This window comes from Chanos chanos, chromosome 5, assembly GCF_902362185.1.
Source record: "Chanos chanos chromosome 5, fChaCha1.1, whole genome shotgun sequence".
Classification (NCBI taxonomy): Eukaryota; Metazoa; Chordata; class Actinopteri; order Gonorynchiformes; family Chanidae; genus Chanos; species Chanos chanos.
Window position 1 is genome coordinate 23,088,560 of NC_044499.1, and position 23,863 is coordinate 23,112,422.

The following is a 23,863-nucleotide window of genomic DNA, read 5'->3' on the forward strand; positions in this document are numbered from 1 at the left end:
ACAACCACAAGGACAGCAGTGAGTACTCTACACTTTTAAGAAAGCCTATCGGTCAGTAAAGCCTACATTCACACACAGCCTACATCGCTGCTTACAATATCAACGACCACATAGTGGCTGAAAGTGGATGTGGGAGGGGGGGGGGGGGGGGGGGGGGGCGTGAGAGAGAGAAACAGAAAAAAAACAAAGTCTGAACTTGTTTGATTCTTGAGTAGATACTGTTAAATGGAAGAGAAAAGGGCACTGGCGCTTACTTCTCATACAACAGAAAAACGCCGTAACAGTGACAGTTTGCCCAAACATGGCAGTTTTGAGGTTCCACGTGAGGCGCAGGATTTTGCCAGAAGGGCTTCTTTCAGCATAACAAACAGAACTTGTTTCTCAAATGCAAGCGATGAGCACAGACTGCACAAATTTAATACACTGGCTTTTTTTCCCTAATAAAAGCAGCACAATGTGATGTCCCGGCAGTATGAGGCACGTGCCTAAACCACAGAACGCTGTCGTACCACACCGCTCACACACACACAGTCAAGTCCTACTGATCCCCACTGCACATCCACAGACTCCCCAAATACCACCATTAACATGTGAAAACCACTCTGATCCATTAGCTGGATATGGTGTCTGTATACACATCTCCTATGTTGTGTTTATCCAAGCACTACACAGCTGTATGGTGCGTTGCAATCTTAATAAACTCCTGTCCACTTAGTGGGACTACAGCACACAGTCACACACACACACACACACACACACACACACACATGCTGGGAGCACCGACAGGCCCAATGCCTGGTCTGTCACAGGCAGTTAGCAGTAGACCAGCACCATCAGAGATCAGACGTGGCGGGTCAAGCTGCTTTCAGTGACCATTAATCCACTTGATCCAAATGACTGTTTGGGAGCAGAGTGCAAGTGGCAGAGGGACAAGGCTGTGGCTGTGCTTTAAAAGGCTAATCCATAATGGTGCAGTACTGTGGACTACTGGTGGTGGTGGTGGGGGGGCTCAGACAAATGAAGGCTGGACCTGGTGTCAGTCATGGTCGGGTAAACACGTTTGTGAGGGAATTAAAGGAAAAGAAGAGTTCACGGTCATCTCTCCAAATGTCACCGCTGGGAGGCTGCAGTTTGTGAAGCACCACATCACTGTGCTACGCAGATAGATCACACAAACTAACCCCTAATTAACATCCATTACACAAAGAAAACAGTAACATCACTGTGATACACAGACAAACTGCACTAACTAACCCTAATTAACATCTATAGCAAAACGACAAAAGCCGCACGTTCAGGACAAGCAGTCTGAATGGTTTGTTGCAGTTCACAAGCCAAGCCTATGTCTTTAACCACAAAAAAAAAAAAAAAAGAGGAGAAAAAAAAAGAAAAATAAAAATAAAAAAAGGATGGAGCAGATGAGTGACAGAGGGAGGGAAAGTGATTACCCTCGTTCTCCAGGTTGCGTCTCTTCTCTGCTTCCTGTTCAGCCTTTCTTTGGTATTCAGTGGCTCGGTGCTGTATCATGATCTTGTCTTTCTCCAGCAGTGAAATGCTGGCCTCTGTGCTCTTCCTCAGGTTCGCCTGAGCACAAAGGACAACGGGGAGAGGAACACTGAGTCAGCACAGACATCTGTCTGCAACTTTTCACTCAACTCTCACAGATTTATCACTTCAGAAAGGGGTGATAGAAACTTAACCCACAAAAAAAACAATTACAGAATCGTTTTGTTAAATAAAGTCCCACTATCTGGTAAAATGAGTTCAACCCACCTCTTCATCTAACTCTTTCATAATCTTATCTAGTTTTGTGTTGGACGTCCTGCAGAGAAAAACATCCATTAGTCATTTTAAGCAAGAACTGAGCATGCCTGAAACAATGTCAACAGTATGCATGTCTGGAACAGAAACATGCGGGTTGGGCAGAGTGAATAACGGGTGACTGTATAAATGATTGATGAGACAGATGTATGAGGGGAAGGAGGGGGGAAAGACAGTCTGTGCAGTAACAGCTATGCACCTGCACTTCTGCTCCATCTCATCCTTCAACTGCATCTCACTGTGGAGTTGCTCCTCCAACTGATAGATCCTCTTCTGCAAGTTCTCCAGCTGTTAAGAACAGTGGTATAGACATCAAGCATTCATCAGTATGGGGAAAAAAAAAAGCTCTCCCGAGCAGATACACACTATTTCTTGCACATTTCAGGGGGTTCAAAAGAAAAGCTTTTAAACCCTGGTTACTGGTTTTGGTTTGACTGGACAAGCTCTGACCGCGCTGGACAGCGGAACGTGGCACTTACATGGCTCTTGTCTTCCTTTGTGGAGCTGCTGCGTTTGTCACTGGTTTTTGTGCTTGGAGTTCGAGGCAACCTAAGGACACAGAACATCATCGTAAGTGCATCAAACACTGAAGTTCCCTGCAGACTCGGATGCCCTTTCAACACTGAGAGGTGAGATATTGTCAACTGGTTCAGTGCTGTTTCTGGACAAGACGGGAAATTCAATGTCTACTAACTTCTAAAGAATCAAAGATCAGAAACTTCAGTGTCTACTATCTCCTGAAGTACCAAAGATGGGAAAATTCAGTGTCTGCTAACTCCTGAAGTACTGAAGATCTAAGGATCTACACCTTTTGGTTCCAGACAACCACCGTCACTAACTGGTTCAGCTGAAAGACAGGCCAAACCTTGGGCCATATGGCGAGAAGGTACCAGACCAGAAGTGAGAGAGACATAATGGAGGGCCTAGCTTCTCCTGAGCACTGCAAGAGCAGGGCATTCTCAGGAGCTTGGGAACTTACTCATTACTGCTGTAGTAGGTAAAGCCAACAAATGGAAGCTGGTTCCCCACAAAGGCTTTGGGGATGGGGAAGGTCTCCTCTTCTCCTTTGTCTTCCTCTATGTCATCAAAGTTACTGGTGTCGATGTCACTACTCAACTCTGGCACCACTGGGGCAGCGGCTGCAGAAAAACAAGAAGGGAACAAACAAAAAAAACCAAAATCAGACAAGAGGAAGAAACCCTGAAATGAAACACATCTCACAGCATTTTGTCACTCATTTTTTCCCCCCAGGGCAATTTCAGATGATTATAGCTGGTAACAATGAGCAGCTATGGAAAAAAAAAATCCATAGATTAACGCAGTAGGTCTGGGGGATTAATACTTTGAGCTGTACATTCTGAAAGTTAATGACGGCTAAAGTGAGCGGAGTTTCTCCCTGTTCAGTATGATTTCAGAAAGCAGACTGCGTCACACCGATGGCCCTTCTGTGCGTCCCAGGCCTCTATCTATTGCTCAGCTTATCTGACAGCTAAGGAGACTCTGACCAAAGACTTTCCACTCTCAATTTCACAATAATTTTACTGATTCTAGAAACGTACTGAACCAATGTTGAAGTACGTAAATGATATTTTACGATCCCGCGCAAACGCAGAGTACAAGACTACTGTAGCATCGAATGAAATCGCTCAGCTGTCAACACTCCAGCCACACACTAATGTCACCCACATCATTTAAGTAAAGCAGTCTGATCTGAGCGGTGACTCCACAGGTCTATGGCAGCTCTGACAGAGAACAGACAGACGGAGCGGATGAAGAGAAGAGAGGAAGACAATCTGAGGAGCGACTCACTATCCCTGATGTTCTCCCATGTCCACTGGTCGTTCTTGAAGAAGGGATGACGTTTGATCTCGTCCACTCCGTTACGTCCTAATCGCACTTCCCTGGGTCGGAGAAAAAGACGTAACAACGTCAAACACGTCTGTTAAAACGAGCATCCTGAATCCACCGTCACCAGATCTGGCTTGATGCAGGACGCCCAAGATTCACTGTCACAGTACAAACTGATTATGTACAATGTGTGGGCACCAGTTTTTTTTTTTTTAATGAATTGCCATGTGCATAAATCAAGATAGAAGTGTTACACAGTATGTACATATATGGACATGAGCTTAGCATATCAATGCAAATGATTTAGAACACATATTGGGCCTAAGAACAGTTTTAATCTGTTTTGGAATATAGCTATATAAGGTTTTATTAATGGTCAAGACAGCAAGCCCCCACACATAAAGGGATACAAAGGAGGTGGAACTCCAAAACTCCAAAGTTAAACTCAAAACTCTAAAACCAAACTCCCATTAAGGCCAAGTCACGTTTAGGTGATTGGAGAGACCATGGGAGGTGTGTGCTTTCGGTCCCTCTGTAGCCCAATTAGCAGCTGTGTGTATGGGGGTATTACGGTCTTGAGCAAACAACCTTTGCACCACAGGGTGTGCCTGGTCGCCTAAAATGGCTTTGTCTTCCTCGACTGTAATTCTGCCATGCAGGGTAATAATTAGAGCTGACGTATCCCACGAGGCGGTTTCTCATACCATATCAGATCCACCTCTGTGTCTAACGGCTGGGAACAGGCAGCGTGGGCTGGAGGCTTCCTCCAGCCTTGTTTTATTTTTAAACAGACTCACCCCAATGAAGGGCTTATCAGACCAGATTATGTCCTTGTAATGGTGTGACATCCAGGCTCTGGCTTCATTATAGCAAGTTATGCGAATTTGCCCAAATGACACTGGTTGCAAGTGGTTTCCAAATGGCAGCCCAGGCCTATATTTAACAGCTGAGTGGAGCTCACCAAGCAAACAGATTTGTTGAGACTGGGTCATGAGGTGTAAACTCAGTCCTGTGGTAATGTTTGAGGTTGCTGGTGTGCTCTGCAGTCCTGTTACATGAGTGTTTATACCTGCTCGTGAGTTTTATTTTGGCTGTATTTTGAGCTTGTTAACATGTACATCACCTTGATTTTCCACACTCTTCCTCTGTGCTACATTCAATCAATCAATCAATCTTACTATGACTGACACACATCATTTGGGCACCAACTGTTTTTTTTGCTCCTCACAGTAAACTGCTGTTTTTAAGATTTCATTTACAGCAGAAAAACACTGATAAGCGATATTATCGCTTTATTGTTCTCTTCTTATTATTGTTGCGTTTTTTTTTTTTTTTATGACTAATGGCATAATAATTTGCGGTTGTGTAAAGGTCACTGGGGAGACTGTGCCAGTATGAGGTTCATTAATCCAAATAAAGCTAGGATCAAAAGGCCAATGCTCTCTCTCTTTCTCTGAGAACAAAACTCATTTCAAAACTCCCAGCATAATCTTCTTTCCTCAAAATTAGTTTCATATTGCGATAAGATGTGTTAGGCTACCATGAGGTCATAAAATGTTCACTTACAGCCAAAGCTGCATTAAGCATATCAGGAAAAAAATCAAATGGTCCAAACATTATAATACAAAAATTCCTACAAAAAGAGAGGGTTTTCAAAGGTTAGCTACGTTGGTATTCGACAGCATTAACAATTCCTTTTCCCCTTTTCTTTCTTTTTAACAAAAGACTGTCCCACTGGCAATTCCTGTCAGCCAATCTAATGTGTTAGCACGAGAACCCTCGGTCAGACCTCTGTCTGAGAGGGCCACTAACACCCCTCCAGCTCCTTCATATTTTATTTTTCTTTGTTTTGTTTTTTCCTTCCCCCTAGCTCCTTCATCCAGAACACTGTAAGCCTAGTCCTTCAGGCAGAATAACCGCAGATGGTCTCTGTACGCGGTTTTATGTGTGAGGACATACTGTGAGAGACAAACCGACAGAGCACACAAACCTGTCTGTCAGGAAGGCACAGATGAGACTCTTAGCATCCTTGGAGATGTCACTGTCATCGGGGAAGGTCAGCGCATTCTTGTGGTTCATAATTTTGCTGTAGGTGCCCACCAGTGAATCAGCGTAGAAAGGTGTGTCACCTGGGGGCAGGCACGCCAAGGTCAGCCGTTTACAATAACAAACAGGAAAACAAACAAACAACAACAACAACAACAAAAAAAACACTACACAGGCATAAAATAAAAAACAAAAGGGTGAGAGCCCCTGTGCTGCAACACAGGAAATGTGGACTTTTCCTCAACATGAAGGGGACACATCCAGGTTTTCACAGCGGACCAAAAAGATTGAGTGACGTTGGACTTGAGTCAAACAAGATAGAATTGAAATGAGATTTTACATTTTGATGGCTTCACAGTGTAGTGACCATACATTAACCTGTCTAGGGTTTTTCATACATTAACCTGTCTAGGGGGTTCTCTTTCTTTGGTGGTGTTTTTACAGAGAGCAGAGTATGAGCACGTTTTCAATGCCCACTCACCAACAAGCATTTCGTATAAGAAGACACCCACGGACCACCAGTCACACTCTCTGCCGTAGTAGCCGTCTCCTCCCTGAGACTTCAGCACCTCCGGAGAAATGTAGTCTGGAGTTCCCACCGCAGTGTCGCATCGTACCATACCGTCCTGAAACGTGAACACACACACGCGCGCGCGTGCAAAAAAACATGTTTAAGTCCTCGTTAAATCAACAGTATACGGTTAAAAGATGACATATGCAAGGTGCAAGCCAACAATCTGTCTGTGAAGAGTGAGAGGCATACGGGCAGCAAACACTGAGAAAACGGACCTTGTTCATTTTCATACAGGTCCCGAAGTCTGCCAGCTTCAAATGGCCCGTTTTGTCAAGCAACATGTTATCAGGTTTTACATCCCTGAAAAACACCGTTCATATAACAATTAGTTTATAAATCAGTTCGTAAAATCCTAAAAAAACAACATGCTATTGGTTTTTACATCTCTGTAAAACAAACGTTAACAGAAAAAGAGTTTATAAATCAGTTCATAAACCTATTAAAAGAGAGAAAATCATATCAGTTCATTGACCTGCTGTGGCTAACACTTTGTCTAATCTAGCGGTTGAACTTCACCCTCATATACTCAGTAAAAAATCTGACACTTTGGGCTAAGGAATGATGTTTTCCTGAGCTGCCTTTGAAGATAAGTTCCTTTGTGTTCAGACAAGACTAAAATTTCCATTCATCTGAGATAGAGATGAGATAAGGATAGATTCAGAAGGATAGGAAAACAAAAGTGAAGCACAGGAGAGAGCAGTTTCACACACCTGTGAATAAAGCCCATCGAGTGAATACCGTCCAGAGCCAGAACCACTTCGGCCGTGTAGAACCGGGCCCATTTCTCAGGCACATCGTAGTTACTCATTAGATTCACTAGGTCTCCCCCAGGCATGTACTCCATTACCATGTAGAGGTAGCGGTCATCTTGAAAGGCGTAGAAGAGCTGAGGAAGGGAATGCAAACCTCAGCATGATCACACAGAACAGTCAACGTGAACAGGAAACAAGCCAACAAGAAGTTATTCTATCATTTGACCATACCAGGTCAGTGATCTGTACAACTTAAATGTTGTGTGTGTGAACGCTACGGCGACAAAAAGTACTATCAGATCAGACAGGATCACTGGAAGAGCAACGGTGCATACTCATTTGAATTTCTTTTTTTGGGGCAAAATCTCTCAGGGTCAAAGGATCGTACCTGCACCACCCAAGAACTGTTGGCAAAGGCCATTATGTCCCTCTCTTCCCAGAAGAAAGCCGAGTCCGACCGCTTGATCATCTCAAACTTGCTGAGCAGTTTCATGGCGTATACTTTCTGCGTGGCTTTGTGCCTTACCTACACGTAGAGTGAGAGGAAGGGGGAAAAAAAAGGTTAACTGGACAGAGTCTCCCTGGCTCTGTCACATCCCCTGAGATGGGGGTATGAAATAAAATTCAGCCTCATTTCCAGTTGCTCTGTTATATGAGCAGACAAAACATCATGCAGAACCAAGTGCCCGTGTGTCAGTTTGTATCCTCAGATGGAGGACACGTGCTGTTGGTTTGCAAAAACACTGACCTGATATAGAGCCACTTACAGAGCTTCTAAATAAAATGCCGCAGTGAGAGCGGTCCGATGTGTGACCAATGAGTCAGACCAATGTGTGGTAACTCAACACGCAGTTATCACTCAACACAATACTGTACAATTGTCAGTAACAAATACTGAGAACCGTAAGGCTATGGCATGAGAAATGATGGCCGAGGACTTGTCTCCACAGACAAGTTAAACAAGTAAACAACAACAAAAAAACAAGACAGGCACACAATGTAACATGTTGTCGGGGGTCTGGTCACACTGTCACCCAGCAACTCTCTGGCACAGAGTCTGGCCTTCCACATTCAAAACTGTACACTCCATCTGAAAGCATCTCTTGTATCAGCGTTGATGTTTTTTTTTTTTCAGTACAGCCTGTTACACCACAAAAACCACCATGTTTCAGCCATGAGTTACTCATCACCTCAGAAATATTAGGATTAGCCTACTCCTTTTTTAGAGAAGCCCTTGGCGTGTTGGTTTATTGTCCATGCACAAATCCATAACAGACAAAGGAAGCCAATGCTCACCAGCTGCACCTCTCCAAACGCTCCTCTGCCAATGACTTTGACCACCTCATAGTCCTCCGCTTTCATACGCAGGTCCCGGATTTTACTGATGGTGTCCTTATCTGTTTTGATAAAAAAGAAAAAAAAGCAAATGAGATCAAACTATAGCATGCACCTACTCGCTAAAAAAACAAAAGGATCTGATCTTGGCAGCCCTGTCAGCGTGTTTAGTAAACCGAGGGATTAAGGCGGATTATCACTCTCAAATTCATAAACGCAAGTCAAAGTCACAAGTCCCTCCTACAAGGCTGCCGTGTTACTCGTGCGTGGTCCAGGTTGGGGAATATCCACTGACTGGGTTCTGATTACAGTAGGGCCAATGCTATGAGAGGAATTCAGAGAGCTTCTTAGCAGGACAAAGTACCAGTGGCAAAATTGTGGGGAAAACTCAACATCCTGAGCTGTGTTTGGACCACACACATATCAAAGCCTCAGTCCTTTACAAAACAGTATAATGGTATTTGTCTACAGCAGGTCTTAATGCAATGCCAGCTGTCACTTAGTGTTTTGGGTTACTGATTATTCAGTTAGTTAGTGTTACAGGTGATCCTTATACACACCAAACAATGTAATAACATTAAAAGTCCCACTTTGTGAATGGTTTTGGTCTTCACTCTGTGCTAATGCTGAGGATAAGCAGATGTAGAACACCGTCACACTCCTTTACCAGACCAGACCAGGAGGTGCACTGACAGTCTGGCCTGTGCGTGTGTGTGTGTGTGTGAGCTCTCTGAGGACCAGAGAGATGTGACTGAGCTGTGAGTGTTTTACAGCCACAGAGGGCCCGGCTTTATCTAGTGGAGCAGTTAGGCCTCCCCCGGGAGCAGATAACATTCAGCCAAATTTGGCCATCAGTGAGCAGAAAGGATTCGTTTCACATTTACATGGGTCATGACTGGCACAAGAATGCATGGAAAAAGGGGGAGGGGCATGGGGGTTGGGGTAACTGAGTTCAGTTGACCTAAAAATAAATGGGAGACTATAAATGTTTTTTTTTCTTTTATAAAAAGACAAAATAAGCATAAAATGAATCACTAAGTTGTCGCTGTGTGAACAGTGACACACAAATCAAATGGACGTATGTCTAAGTGAGAATGAGCGTGAGTGAGAAATTGAGTGAGTGAAAAAGAGGGGAGAGGGAGAGGGCAAGGGAGTGGGAGAGAGAGATGTGAACATTTTTGTCAGGGGGAAAAAACTGTCCAGTGACATTCATTTTCAATCACTGATTGACAGCTTTAAATTAAAGGAAGGTTTTACTTAAAACAAGCACATTGCTAAACAAAATCAACATTAAAAACATTTACACACACACAAACTTTAGGGCTGTGCCCACTAAGTCATTAAATCAATTAATGAGTCAACTAAGATTCTCTCAACTAATTAACTGCATCTGCTTACATTAATATGTACGTATCTATTTACTTTATTTTATAAGGGAATTATAGTTACTAACCTGCAGTTATTTCCACAAATAGGAGTTTGGACGCAGTAGCTAGTCAGTCTGCGTTTAAGTTTAGGTGCTAGTCAACTGATTGAATACTATGTTAACATACATGAATCGCTCAACGCACTGGCTGATGACTGAAGAGCGAGGCGGACACAACACTGTGAAAAAATGTCGAGGAACTTCACTGCATGAGTGAACTTCATGCTTCACAAAGATGATCCTATGAGGGTGGCGTGTCATCTGGGCTGTCAGAATCGCCCTCACCACAGCTCTACAACACAGTGTGATGCTAGTGAGTCAGGCATCTGCAAGCTAAACCGTAGCCAGCAGCACTAAGTTTCCCTCTTCATTAACCTATAGCTAAGCTATAGCCCAGATTACCACATGATCATTTCACAGACCCCATGTCTGCCATAGATTTTGAACGTTTGCTATGGTACAATTTATTTGTAAAACAAACTGTAACAGGCTAAGTTTTAGCTTATTATTGTGGGTGCACCCATAATGCATGAAACATCATCTCTGCACCCCTGACACATCTGATTCACCGTCAACAAGACCTGGAGTTGTCTTCTCCCTGACAAACGTAGATAAGATGGTGGTCGTCACTCATAATGTGATGGGTGTGGTACTTCAGTGTGAAGCTCTGTCTGAGACACTGCAGTTGTAGATCAGCTGAGTAGGTCTAAAGTAGGCTATTTGAACAAATTTGTGGATGTTAATAAAAAGCAATCATTTTAGCTCAGTACTGATGATTCTGTGTTGTTTTGTAGCCTACGGTTCAGTTTGGTAGAACAGACTTTGCATTTGTCATCTTCAGCAGGCCACATTTTCACATCATTCAGACAAAGAACAGAAGAGTCAGGTTAAACTCACCCTCTTTCATGCTATTAGTAAAGTGCTGCCTAGCAGCAAATTAGGTAACATGATGATCACTTTGTTCTAGGTTTGGGCAGTATCTATTTTTTCATGCTGTCGTATCTTCTTGACATTTCACCAGGGTATGCGGTATATGACGGTATTCGTGTTTTAAAAAAAAAACAACAACAACAGCAAAAACTAAACACCCCCCCAAAAAATGGATGCAAACACACCAAATATGGGACAAGTTGTACGTTTGTGTGGGACAAGTTAGCAATGCTGAGAGGTAACTTAACACTTTGACATGTCTACCTGAATAAGAATCATTTGTATTCTGCCTTACATCTCGTAAACACCTATACTTTATATTCTAGTCGATTCCACAGCACATCAGTCAGGCCGTCAACATTCCCTCCCTCATTCACAACTATACAGAATAAAAGAAAACGAAAGTAACCTGCACAACATGAAAAAATAAACCATACATATGGAATCGCTATTCATCATACAGTCGTAAAATTACTAGAGCGTTTAGATAACCGCTGACTGATTAACTAACTGCTGATTCTCAAGTTGTCAGTGAACCTAAGTCGTTCGCAGTGTTAGAGCAATCTTAAGTGACATCGCTCAGAAGCGTAAAATGTCGAGATAAGCAGGCTAATATAATTTTACTATTCTTTAACTGGAAAAAGTTAGGACAAGCAGGAGTATATCGTAGTCCATTCTTTACAGAAAGAACATTTTCCATCGTGGTCTTGACGTTGCCTGGTGGCCTTTACCTTCATATCTGCAAAGTTTGTGTATGTTTGGTTTTTGTGACACAGGAGTTCACCGGCCCCAAGTCTGCACAGTTTGTTTGACGGCCGCCACAGCCTCTTGGTGACCGCCTTCACTGCTCTCTTCTCAGCCACTGGATGAGAGCTAGGTTTTTAGAAAAGCTTGGCTGTGTTGCATTTTTAAGAGGCAGGTTGCTGCTTTTGACGTAGTGCTATTAAATAGAGTAGAAACTACGTGGCATAACGGCATAAGTGACTCATGTGCCAGTGGGTAAAAGAATTATTTCTTAAGAACATGTGTGTTCTTATTTCTCACAATTAAAAACCAAATAACCAGTGACAATGCAGGACATTATCTCAATATGCGGGATGCGAGACAAATGGTCAAATACTGTTCAGTACAATGCAAAGCTGGATGCCTGGTCACCCTACCTCAATACAGCATTTTCATATCGGTTCAATAGAAAGAGGAATGTCTGTATTTTTGACGGTATTGAAAATCATACCTTCGGGATTTCTAAATACCCCGGTATACCGTAATACCTTGATACCGCCCAATCCTACTACGTTCATCAATTAATAACCGTACAAAATGTAACAAAACCATCTTTAATAACATATATGGCAAAATTAAAGCTTTCATTTAAGGTGCAAACAATTTTAAGCTCTATGGTGTAATTCAGTGATTCTCAACTCCAGTCCTGCGGGCCCACTGTCCTGCATGTCTTTGTTTTAACTCAGGACAGACACATCTGATTCCACCGATCACTTAATCATCAAGTCCTAGTTTAGCTCAATTAATTGTGATAATGAAGAGTTAAAACAAAGACGTGCAGGACAGTGGGCCCCCAGGACTGGAGTTGAGAACCACTGGTGTAACTGACATTCATGGATACTATGTTCTGAATTTATTAGCCCTTTTCCAGGGCCGCTGGGTGGACTTTAACTTATAAATTAGGTCTTTGGCTGACCAAGAAAATCCTTTGTCAGAGTTGGTAACAGCCCTAATAAATAAATAAACACACAAAGGTTTAGACTACATGTGCTATAGTGGACTCTTATTCCGCCTGCTCTAGTTTGCACAAAGGCACAGGTACTTAATGAGGCGGTAAGCCCAAGTGCCGACCAGTTTGACCTGTAAGTATATCAATCCATTTTCTGGATAAACCAATAATGTGTGTGGTTTTCTACTCAAGCAAGTTGCTGAGAAGGAAACAGGTGAGTAAAATCCGTACATACCTAAAAATCATGCAGCCTCAAGCATTCCCACACACACATAAACACACACAGCTAATATATGACAAACAACAACACTGCTCTGCTGGGACGACAGATACTCTGAACCATTACCAAGGACGGACAGACAGGGAGAGAGAGAACAGCATGGATGGACAGATAGGGAGAGAGAGAACAGCAAGAATGGACAGACAGGGAGAGAGAGAACAGCAAGGATGGACAGACAAGGAGAGAGAGAGAACAGCATGGATGGACAGAGAGGGAGAGACAGAACAGCAAGGATGGACAGACAAGGAGAGAGAGAGAACAGCATGGATGGAAAGAGAGGGAGAGAAACAGGCAAAGATGGACAGACAGGAGGCAAGAGAGAAACAGGCAAAGATGGACAGACAGGAGGCGAGAGAGAAAAGCAGGGACGGTCAGATAGGGAAAGAGAAAAGCAAGAATGGACGGACAGGGAAAGAGAAAAGCATGAGAGACGCCATTTGCGTCACCAGCCGTGTCCTGAATGGCCTTTTGTTAAGAGCGATAGTGAGTTCCAGACAAACTGGTGTCCCAGGCTGGCAGGGACAATGACCCCGAAAACACACTGCCACTCCAGCCCAGCTAAGGGTGCCCAGTTCCACATCAGGAACATGGATCATGGTTTTGTTTTTGTTTTTTTTGACAAGACAATGTGACATGTCAGAGAGGGTACCTACATCTGTTTAAGAAGTTGTCGATGCTCTTGTTTTTTCTCAAGGCTGGGAAATCGAGATCGTAAACCAGAGCATCCAAACCATCCTGAAAGACAAAAGCAATTCAAGGTTTCAGATAAGAGAAATACAGAGAACAAAACAGGGTTGAGTTTACATTCACAATCATCATCATCATCAGAGAAACAATTTGCTGTTTTTAAAGTTGCATGCTGACAGAGACTTCTGCAGTATAACCTCATGTTCCAAGCTGCTCTTCCCCTCATATATGTCCATTTAAACCATTTCAACATACAATCCAAACCTTTCCCTTTTGTTTTCTAGTGTCTAGTGTGCAACAGCATATCGGGCACTAGAAGGCTACTCCATACTCTCCCTCTCTGTGTCTCTCTCTCCGCCTGAATGATTATAGCTCAATTTAATTACCCTCATGTCATGTTAACGTGGATGACTTCATCCAAATAAAAGAAAGCAAACAGAGTAGCCTGTTCTTCTCTTAAGGCTTTACAGAGCAGAATGAGAGGGATGACCTAATATGCGTTACCAGGGGCGTAGGGGTGGGGATCTCCTAAAACTGAAAGACAGCTCCAGAGTGGACATCCTGGTCTACCCCAGCCCAGCCCAGGTCCAAAGCCATGGCACATTGTTATGAAGACAGAGTACAGTATTGAAGAAGAGCTAAAGGAAGCGGTAAAGGCTATTTGTGCTCTTAGCTAATGAAAAAGTAAAAAGAAAAAAAAAAGAGCCAAAAATCAGCGTCTGACCGCTGAGCAGTGAATGTTTGTATATGGAGCGCTGAATAGAGCCAGCATGCTTCTGGAAAGTTTCCAGTCACCCTCAGATCTCAGGACTTCATCTCCCCCCGGAGCCCCCATCCCACCCCACCCCACCCTCAAAACTGTATGAGTTTAATAAAGCTAGAGAGCACTGGGGGACATGGTGATTTACACTGTGGTTTCATGGGAAACTCCTTTGCTTCTGACCGTTTATGCTTACAAAATAAAATAACAACTCTTACAACCGACAAAAGGCAACAGACTTTAAGGTCTGCATCCGCCAACGTACAAGGGTCTAAAAGATGCAAGTAAACATGACAAAACTGAGAGCCCAGAGTACATTTTAAAAACAAGTTTGGCCAAAAGGAACAAAACAGCTATTGCCTTGATTCGGGGGAAAAAAAAAAATCAGTGGGTTTGCCACACCCAGGCGAGACAGCGTCGTTGTAAAGGTGCTTTGTGTGTGTGTGTGTGGTTCACAGCTGGTTGAGTGTGGCAAATGCTGACTGCATTCCCTTAGGCAGGCAAGCTGCCCAGAGTCACCCCCTCCCCCAATGCCCCGGCTCTCTGCTCAGGACACTCATACAGACTTCAGAATAACTCTCCACTTCAAGGGCGTTCTGTTGCTTGGAGATAGCGCGTAACTGGAACCGTGGAAAAGGGAGTGATTGACTTCACGTGCGCTAAAGGAAGCTGTGTCTTGGCCTTAGTCCCAAGGAGTGAAGGGACTACTGTGTGTTGCCGGGAGATTCGAGAGATCACGGCCAATTACAATGTCCAAACTGGGAGGATATAAATGCATATCCTAAGGATGACGGTGTGTCCTGAATTTAGCCGTTAATACTGGATTTCCTGGCCTTTTTTTGGTGACTCTGCACTCTTGTGCTCCTTTACAAACACACAGATACAAAGACACAAAGAGCCTCTTCCCCAGACACAGGCAACACTCAGGTAAAGCAACGTCAGTTTGTCACATAACACAATAACTCTAATTTACAGTAAATGACACTTTTACCTAAAAATCCTCCCCTCTGTCTTTCTGCTCGATTAAACAACACATGTAAGTCCGGGTTTCACGGTACCTGGCAGGTGTTCCAAAGGATAAAAAGGTAGGGATCAAAATGGCCAGTAGCTGCCCGTGCAGATACACATCAGATTAAAAAAAAGGAAAACTTTCAGGGTTTGAGAAGTCATGAAAGAGAAGTGGAGTAAATGGGGAATTGTTAGTTCAACAGCTTCATTCACCAGCTCAGTGACCACACAGAGAACTGGCCAAAGGTTTTCTGGCGTTTTCCGTTCCCACTTCACAGATCACTTCTTTAAAAACAAACAAACAAAAATAAAAAAAGGTCAGAGGTACCAAAAGGCCTTTGGGTATGGGACATGGCACAAACAAATCTAATAATTTCTCTAATTCATTCTGTGAAATGACACGTGCAGTTTCTGGCAAGACAAACACAACCCATCTGTAAGTGGTCTGCATCTCTATGATCTGAAAAATGCCTATGTTCTGACAATCCGTCCTCTCGCCATCCCGAGTAGCGCACCTGTCCTTCTCAACCTTGGACCGCAAATCCAATCTCCCTGAACACATTCTATTGACTGTTCATCCGAATAACACATCTGTGGATCAAACACACCAGTCTCACGCAAACCACTGTTCATCGCTCGATTTTCCGTTGTTTGCGAAATGAGCTCCCCAGACACTGTGGAAGTATAGCCAAACAACGGTGGCAAAATGACATCTGTGGAATTAATCCTAATCTACTCTAATCTACTGTGTCTCACACAATCAGGATACTCTGCCTCCGGCAGTGCTCCAAAAGAGCGCTGTGGTTTTTCCGCCTGGGACACTACTGCGGACACTTCTGTTCTCTTAGTATTTAATACAGCTGTTCATTTCTTATCATCACTTACATGTCGAGATCTCTCTAAACGTTCTTTAATCCCTCAACTGAAAGGCTGTGCTTTGACATTAGGTTTTCAGACCGTAACGCGGCTTGAGAGTAGGGGGATGCCCTTTCAAGCCAAGTAGACTCAGTTTGTGTTCCAGATGAATTTGGCTCACAGACATGAACAGAGAGCAGGACATCCTCAGGAGACGTGGTCTCCGCAGACTCTCTGCATTTGCTCTGGCGACTAAGATGTGACCGGGGAAGAAGCAGTTTATATGATGCAGCAAGGCAGTCCAGAGCCAGACTTGAGCTGAAGTTGGGGTCTGTGATTATGCAAGGAGGGGGAGCAGGTTTTGAACAACAGCGACGCACATGAAGGCCGCAAAGGCAAACAAAGAGAAAGACAAAGAAAGAAAAAAAAATTGCATCCTCTGTGTGAAGGAGTGTAAGACAGAGGAGAGCAGAGCACGAAACTATCTAACAGAAAAACTAACTAACAGAAAAAGCGACAACCTGAGGCCTTGGGAGAAAGAAAAGAAAACACAAAAGAACAACGGGAGGAAAAAAAAAGAAAGAAGAAGAAGAAGAAAAAAAGACTGTGCACAAAAGACTGTGAATCCGGGATGGTAATCACACAGCTCTGTGCTCAGCAATGCACGTTTGCATAACTTCCTGCCGCAGAGAACTCTGGACAGCCGCACTCGCATTCCTCAGCAGGACCATACACGTCAGAGCGCTATTTTAAGAATGTAGCCAAACAACTTCTTCACAAAGTAGGGGAGGGGAGGGTTGGGGTGGGGAGGGGAGGGGAGCAAATACAAAGTCACAAAGTAGGCCTTATTTTCAATTAGCACTCGTGAGTCAGAACTTTGCTTGCAACAGGGAGGATAAGGCTGATGACTGAAAAACAAGAAAAGCAAAAAGAAAACAAAAAAAAAACCAGCAGCAACCTTGGGACATCTTTGAAAAGAACAGAGTGGACATGTATGTGTTACAGGGGTGACTTGTAAACAAGGACCACCTGACAGGCATGCCCAACACACAAAAGCAAAAAGAGTTAAGTATGTTTGGTGTTTTCAACTCAGTGTTTCTGGGTTCAGGCATAGTAAGTGGTTACAACTACAGAAACAACAGCGGTGCACCGACAAGATCAGATGTATACGCCAAGAACGACTAGATTTAAACAGGCCTCTTAATGAGTGTCAGTGAAAAGCGGTTAGTCAACAAAAGGGCATATAAAAAACAACACCACCAAAAAAGCCTTGAGCTGTAGATAAAACTGCCTTTTCATGATACCTTTGAACAAGAAAATAGGGAGACGTGCTTTTTTTTTTTTTTTTTTTTTTGAGAAGGAGAAGTGTTTATGTTTACTACATCCAGGCACACAGAACAGTGTGGTGACCTGAGATCTCCCACTAGAGTGTGAGGACAACCCTCACCTACGTAACACAGCTGATGTCACATTTCTCGACCGTTAATCCCATAACACACAGGATATGTGATCCTGAGTGTTTCCAATGCTGACAGAGAAACAAGACTGTCTGTGCACATTATAGCCAAGCCTCCATGTGCGTTTACCTACCTACCTATTGACAACATGTGCGTTTACCTACCTACCTATTGACAACAGGATACATCCTGTTTGTCACTTATGATAACTTTCATAAAAATTCAAAAAACCACATCACAAAAAAAACCCAGAACCTTTCAGCAGAGTTCTGGAGTAAGGAACAAAGAGAATATGAGAGCCCTTAAACAAACAAGGTAAAAAAAGGGGTAAAATTAAATGCTTAATTGAGAATCAGTGAATAGAGACGGGGGGTGGGGTGGGGTGGGATAAAGCTATTTAAAGTCACGATGCTGAGAGCCTCACAGCAATGTTTGGTGAGTCCAAACTGCGTAATGTTTAAACATCCAAACAGCGATGCACAAACACTGTCGCGCTCTGTCTCAAGCCCCAGTGACTCCCCTGCACCTTTTTCCGGCACCTCCCTCTATTCACGCTCATAAAAGCCAAACAGCACCTTTAGGATCCACACATCTGGGATACACTTTGAGGGGGAAAAAGAGAAACATTACATCATAGCTTCGACTGCTCTTATATCATCTCAAATAACCGCGCGCTTGCACCACAGATGTCTCACGAGCTAGGAGAATTCCGTGCAGGCTAAACTGAATCTCAATCCTTTATGAAAGTACATCAGAGACCGAGGAGAAAAGTCAAACGAAGCGTCTAAAGTGTGAAAGAATGGCTGGATGGCTGATGCGCGAATAGCTAGATGTTCTCGAATACCTTGAACGTGGCTGTGAGCTCTTTAGCCTTGAGCTGCGACTGATGCATGACTACCTGTGTCCGGATGCTTATTAACAGTTTAGGTTGAACTCTTCACCGTGGCAACAGCAGAACTGTGGGGGGGACATTAAATATGACTGTTACACACCCCACTGGAGCAATACTGACTGAGCCCATAAAAAGCCTGTATCTGAATGCTGCTGCTTGCCTTCCGGAAGCTTCCTCGATCAGCAGTCTTCTTAATATCAGACATGCTGTTTTGGAGGAACTGCCTGATCTAGTTCTTAATTGCTGTGATGGTGCTCTAGAGACAGTTTTTTTTTTTTTTTTTTGCTGTTCCTTTCATTTCAGTCTCCTGAATCATTCCCTTACACAACTGGTTTTTGGTTCAAACTTCAACTTGAACTCTGAAATGCACTGCCCAGCAGAGGAAATTGAGCAGAGCCCCTGAATGAAAGGTGAGATGATGACAAATGGCTGTAGTTCAGCCCAGACTGAAGCCCGATGAAGATGATGAATAATTCTGGAGATCGCTATTTAAACCTGAACTTAGAAAGGTCACAGAAAACCAGGCCTGGAAGTACATCCTTAAAAATGTACAAATCCATTCTTTTTCCCCTGACGGTTTTAACTAAGGCAAACAAAGAACTGGTCCTTTGAGAGACAATTATCAAATGATTGAAACAATCTTCCTCTTGCCTCTGGATTTGTTCCCTCTGAGGATCTACTGTTGCATTTTCTTTACTTGGTAGTCAAAATAAAACAAAATTAGTGACCTAAAAATAAAAAAATTCCTTTTCATACTGCCAACCTCAACCTCATCAAAGATCTTTCCAGTTAATATCGTTAAAATTAGAGTAAAGGAGTATTGCGTATGTACTGACGTATTTGTTCACACAGGAAGAGCTGATCCATGTTGTTAGAGAGATTCTACTCTGTTTTGAAGTGAATGTCAAAAAACGACATTTAGACGACGAAAGGGCTATCACTGGGCAGTGTCTGAAACACATTTATTCAGGAATCCAGATTGTAGGAAAATTCTAAACAGATATTCTTAAATACTCATCCGCCTGTCTCCACATTCAAGCATTTTCCAGTTTCTTTATGTAGATATGAGACCATCTAAAGACATCAGCCTTAAACAGTTTGCCCATGGAAGCTACAGACTTTCAAATGAAAAAGGAAACGAAAAAAAAACCCCCCTAAATTTCCACATATTTATCTGCTGAGTTATCTACTAATTTCTTCTGCAGATTTTCAGAAGGAAAAGAAAAAAAAACTTTCCTTGGATGTTTCAGTGGATTTGTGATGACTTAAAAAGAGTTATCTGTTAAATTCCTGCATTTGCTCCACTGTCTTCATTAGCATGGCACTGAAAAGTGAAAAATTTGCTCCTGCCATGAAAAACAGCAATTATTTTTATTAAACCATGAGAGGGAAAAAAAGACCCCAAAAAACTTTTTCCAGACATCTCAAAGTTAAACTTTCCATGGGCAACCCAACCACATCGACTCTTTCCAACTGAATGCCAATGCTAGGGAACCAACGAGGCCTAAGGGCTGGACCTCTCATTACCTTCTGCCAACTCACACTCCAACTCCAACCAAATTTGGGCACCAAAGTCACTGCTCTATGAAAAGGGACCCAACATCTCCAACCAGGCACAAAGAAGTCCTTCATCCTCTGTCCCAAGCACGGCCCTGCAAAGCTGATGAAAGTTCTGATATAGAGTGTACAGTCTAATGCACGCTGATCTGGGGGGTCTCTTTTTTCATAGAAATAGTCGCACTGCTTCTGGATTTGGTGGTTCAGTGTTAAAAGGTTATCGGGCTGTTACAGTCTCCTCATTTGTTTGTTTTTAGAGGATCAGATCGTGCTCATTAAATAAAGATCATGTGCTGCAGAAGAGCTGCAGAAAAAAGGCCTGGAACTCTGAGAAGATTCCCAGGACACATGACTTTTTTTCTTTAACATTTCATAAATATGAATTCAACATGAAGAAATGTATGCAAAACATACTCTCTCAAGCAGGTGGGGTAGACCAACACAGTAGACAAAATATCATTCAAATGGCAATCAATACTTACTATTGTGCAATTAACCTCACAAAAGCATTGCTCTGTGAATGTAAATACATGGTCATCTCAATTTGATTTATGCTGACAGACGGTGTTATCTTGTTTGATGGATATACAGGCAGTTCACCTCCAAAAATGACTACAGAATACAGACACAACAAGTCTTGGTCACGCACGCCAGAAGCATGCTGACTTGATCAAGCAAAGAGTTGGAGACAAAATATACAACTCAAATGATTCCAAGATGAAAGGCAAGAAAAACAGCTGTGTCTTAAACAACGGATTAAAACTTGTGACATGAGCTGGCCGGAGGGGGGTTGGGTTGGCGTTGATGGGTGTTCTCATGAGAATGTATTTATTTAGTTTAATTACATTTATTTAGCTGACAGCATATTTCAATGTGCTTGTATTCGTTCAGTACTTATAAGAATGTGCGCTATGCATTAGTCTCCTGTGGTCAGACCTTGAACTTCCACACTAGCGGCCACCCTCACCTTTAAGACACTGCTACGCTGCTGCTGCTGGCCTGAAACTGACGCCCAAACCGTTGGCTTTACTGTCAGTATCAACAGTCAACTGCTCTTGATCATTACTGTTTTTTCTTTCTTTCTTTTTAATCTTCCTTGGCATCCTGTGATCCTTCACAATCATCTTCTGTCAATTTTTAAACATGCTCCCTCCCTAAAAAGGGACCACTTGTGTGTTTCAAGCTGTCACAGTCCTCTGTGGGAAAAGCCACACACAACTGACTTTGAGCAGAGGTGCAGCCTGCGACTGCCTCTATAATTCATTATTACAGGAGTCTGCGCTCCATCGATGTCAGACCTGCGACGTGGACTCCGCATGGGGACAGTTTGTTGCTGGCGTTCTCTCTGACGGTAAAGACACGGCCGTGTGCTGAGAGCGCTCTGAGCCTAATGAAGCCAGAGGCACTCCCGCAGGCTGACTGATGCCACAGAGTGACTCACACGTTGTGTATTTTGACTGCTTTTTTAATCAGAGAAAACATGCGAGTAAATTATCCTTAGCCTCAGGTAGACGTGATGGTGATATGGCAAGAGCGAGATGAGCTAACACAGTAGCATTCAAAATACAAGGCGAAAATTATGAAGTGATATTAAGAAAGCCTGGCCGTGAAGATTAACCAGCTGACACAGTGATCTGCTGACTTACTGGTTCCCAATATTTTCTAGTACACGTAATGTTAATGCAATATTGGAGCCTGATTCAATGAGAACTGTAGTATTTGAATATGCCCTTATTTGGGGGACAAATGAGATTAAATCTGCCATACGGTACTCATTAAGGGATTTCCAAACTTTCTCCACACTGACGGTTATATTTTTATTCCATATTCGGATAAAAAAAAAAAACCCTACGTGACCCGATAATAACAATAAGGTTTCATACAAGCCCTAGCTCATTTTAACTGAGCTTTTCCTATATCTATATAAATGAAGGCAGAACACTGCAGCGTCTGAACCAACGTCTTTGTAGGTTTAACTGGTAAGAATTAGTGATGCTTAATAAAAGGACAGGCCAAAGATGTTCATCTATTACCACACTGTTGTCAGTAATCCGGACAGCCACTCATCTGCTCATCTTGCTGCTGAATTGTTGCTTAAAGCCACATACAAATTTAACTTCAGTATGAATAGTGGCTAGTTGAAAGCAACTGATACATCTTAAGGATTTAAATACACACAATTCAGTCACACACACATGCAGGTTTAGCTATAATTTTTTTAAGAATTAAAAAAATATTGTTCATCAGTCCACTTCAGCTCACATCACCCAGTGTCTTAAACCTGTTTGACCAAAGATTTCACAAGGTGCCAAGCAAACAAAACAATTGCGGGGAGTGACATCCTGTCAACAATAGCTGAAAGTCTTCCTTCAGTCCACGCTGACTGAATCCAGCCTGAGTGACGACCTGCCATGTGTGCCAATCCGCTCACTTCTTCAACGTGACTGTTACATCAGCTGACCAAAGATCTTAAACAATACCGACTGCTGTTCTTCACACGCTTTACACATCATAAATACAGCACAAATCATACTAAGGGAACAGGGACTGATCTTTTAGCTCTGCTGGAGCACTGATGCTACGGCATTTTATTTTCACTGAGAACATCACATGCCCCTCCCACACCCGTCTGAGTAAAAGGTACAGACGTATACTGAACACTAGCGGAACCAAGCAGAGCACTCCACCTCCTCACGAGGCCCAGGTCAGAGAAACAGACTGTCACAAAATATAACTGAATGGTCCCAGCACAGAGGCATTCATGTGAAACTAGGTAGGGACAGAGAATCCTGGGCTGGCCGGACACAGGCCTGTTTGACCAAGACTTACTCTCCAAGAGCAAGCTGACCTATTAAACACAGATACGAGGCTGAGTGGACAGAGAGCTCAACAAACGCAGCCTACTGCCCTCAACAAACTTCTGTGAAGGTTTAAGTCATAAGAACCAATCGGGAATTTAGTTATATTGGTATAAACCAACAAAAAGTATTCCAAAATGACACTTAGTGAGAATATTATGAAACTTGTATCTTCCTTGATTTGGAATACTGTTTAGTGACCTATTATGGATACTGTTTTTCGTGTCGACACTCAGGAATGAGTAAGTGACACAGATTCACACGACTACTGTCATACTCACTGTCCTTCTGATTAGGGGTGGACAGTACAAACGGTATAGAAAGCACACCGGTATGAATTTGCTCTACGGTATGGATTTTGACTATACTGTGCTGATCAGCAGAGCCCTCACAGTATGTTGCCATTGCAGCGAATTTCACTTCTTTCTCATTCAGGTTGTATGGGGGTGAAATCGTGTGCAAATCCAGCGAAGCAAGTGACATTGAGATGGTGAATCCCCAACTTTATGTGAATGAGAACCACGCTGAATGCGCGTCAACATCAATATTTTAAACCGACGCACTGTACATTTATTTTTATGAATGTACCTTTTTGGTCTCTAAAATGCTTCAAGTCATTATGAGAAATATTCTTCTTTAATATAACTACGTGATTGCTGCTGGGGCTGCAACTAACGACTCTTTCTCTATCGATTAATCTATCGACTAAATGAGGCATTCTCTAAAGGCTGTGCTTAGGCTACGAGAAAAAAAGTAAGCAGTGGACCGACATAACAAATGCCATCACTGTGCACTTGTTCTTAAAATACCTCTGTTCTATGTGAAATATGTCCTGGTAATACAGTTAAGAGTACAGTAATAGCTGCCATGCAGTTGCAATACCAGTGCTTTACCCCTTCAGAAGCGTTTATACTGAGATTTTAAAAAGAAATGAATATACTGTGATATGTACCATTACCGCCCGTGCTTCAAGTTATACCGAGATATAAATTTTAGGCCATACCGCCCAGCCCTACTTCTGATCTCAGCTACACAGCCAAATGCA

General features: G+C 42.9%; 1 protein-coding gene across 2 annotated transcripts in view; it reads right to left on the reverse strand.

The window, feature by feature from the left end:
• rock1 (Rho-associated, coiled-coil containing protein kinase 1) overlaps positions 1-23,863 on the reverse strand; it is a 46,591-nt gene that overhangs the window by 15,568 nt on the left and 7,160 nt on the right. For both annotated transcript variants that reach the window (XM_030774033.1, XM_030774032.1), the window contains exons 2-14: positions 13,398-13,479; positions 8,338-8,438; positions 7,430-7,567; positions 7,000-7,175; positions 6,505-6,589; positions 6,197-6,341; positions 5,660-5,798; positions 3,631-3,722; positions 2,801-2,960; positions 2,301-2,370; positions 2,021-2,109; positions 1,774-1,822; positions 1,449-1,584 (exon numbers count right to left, since the gene is read on the reverse strand). In XM_030774033.1, coding sequence (XP_030629893.1) covers positions 1,449-1,584; positions 1,774-1,822; positions 2,021-2,109; positions 2,301-2,370; positions 2,801-2,960; positions 3,631-3,722; positions 5,660-5,798; positions 6,197-6,341; positions 6,505-6,589; positions 7,000-7,175; positions 7,430-7,567; positions 8,338-8,438; positions 13,398-13,479 — 1,462 coding nt within the window. The remainder of the gene's footprint in view (positions 1-1,448; positions 1,585-1,773; positions 1,823-2,020; positions 2,110-2,300; positions 2,371-2,800; positions 2,961-3,630; positions 3,723-5,659; positions 5,799-6,196; positions 6,342-6,504; positions 6,590-6,999; positions 7,176-7,429; positions 7,568-8,337; positions 8,439-13,397; positions 13,480-23,863) is intronic.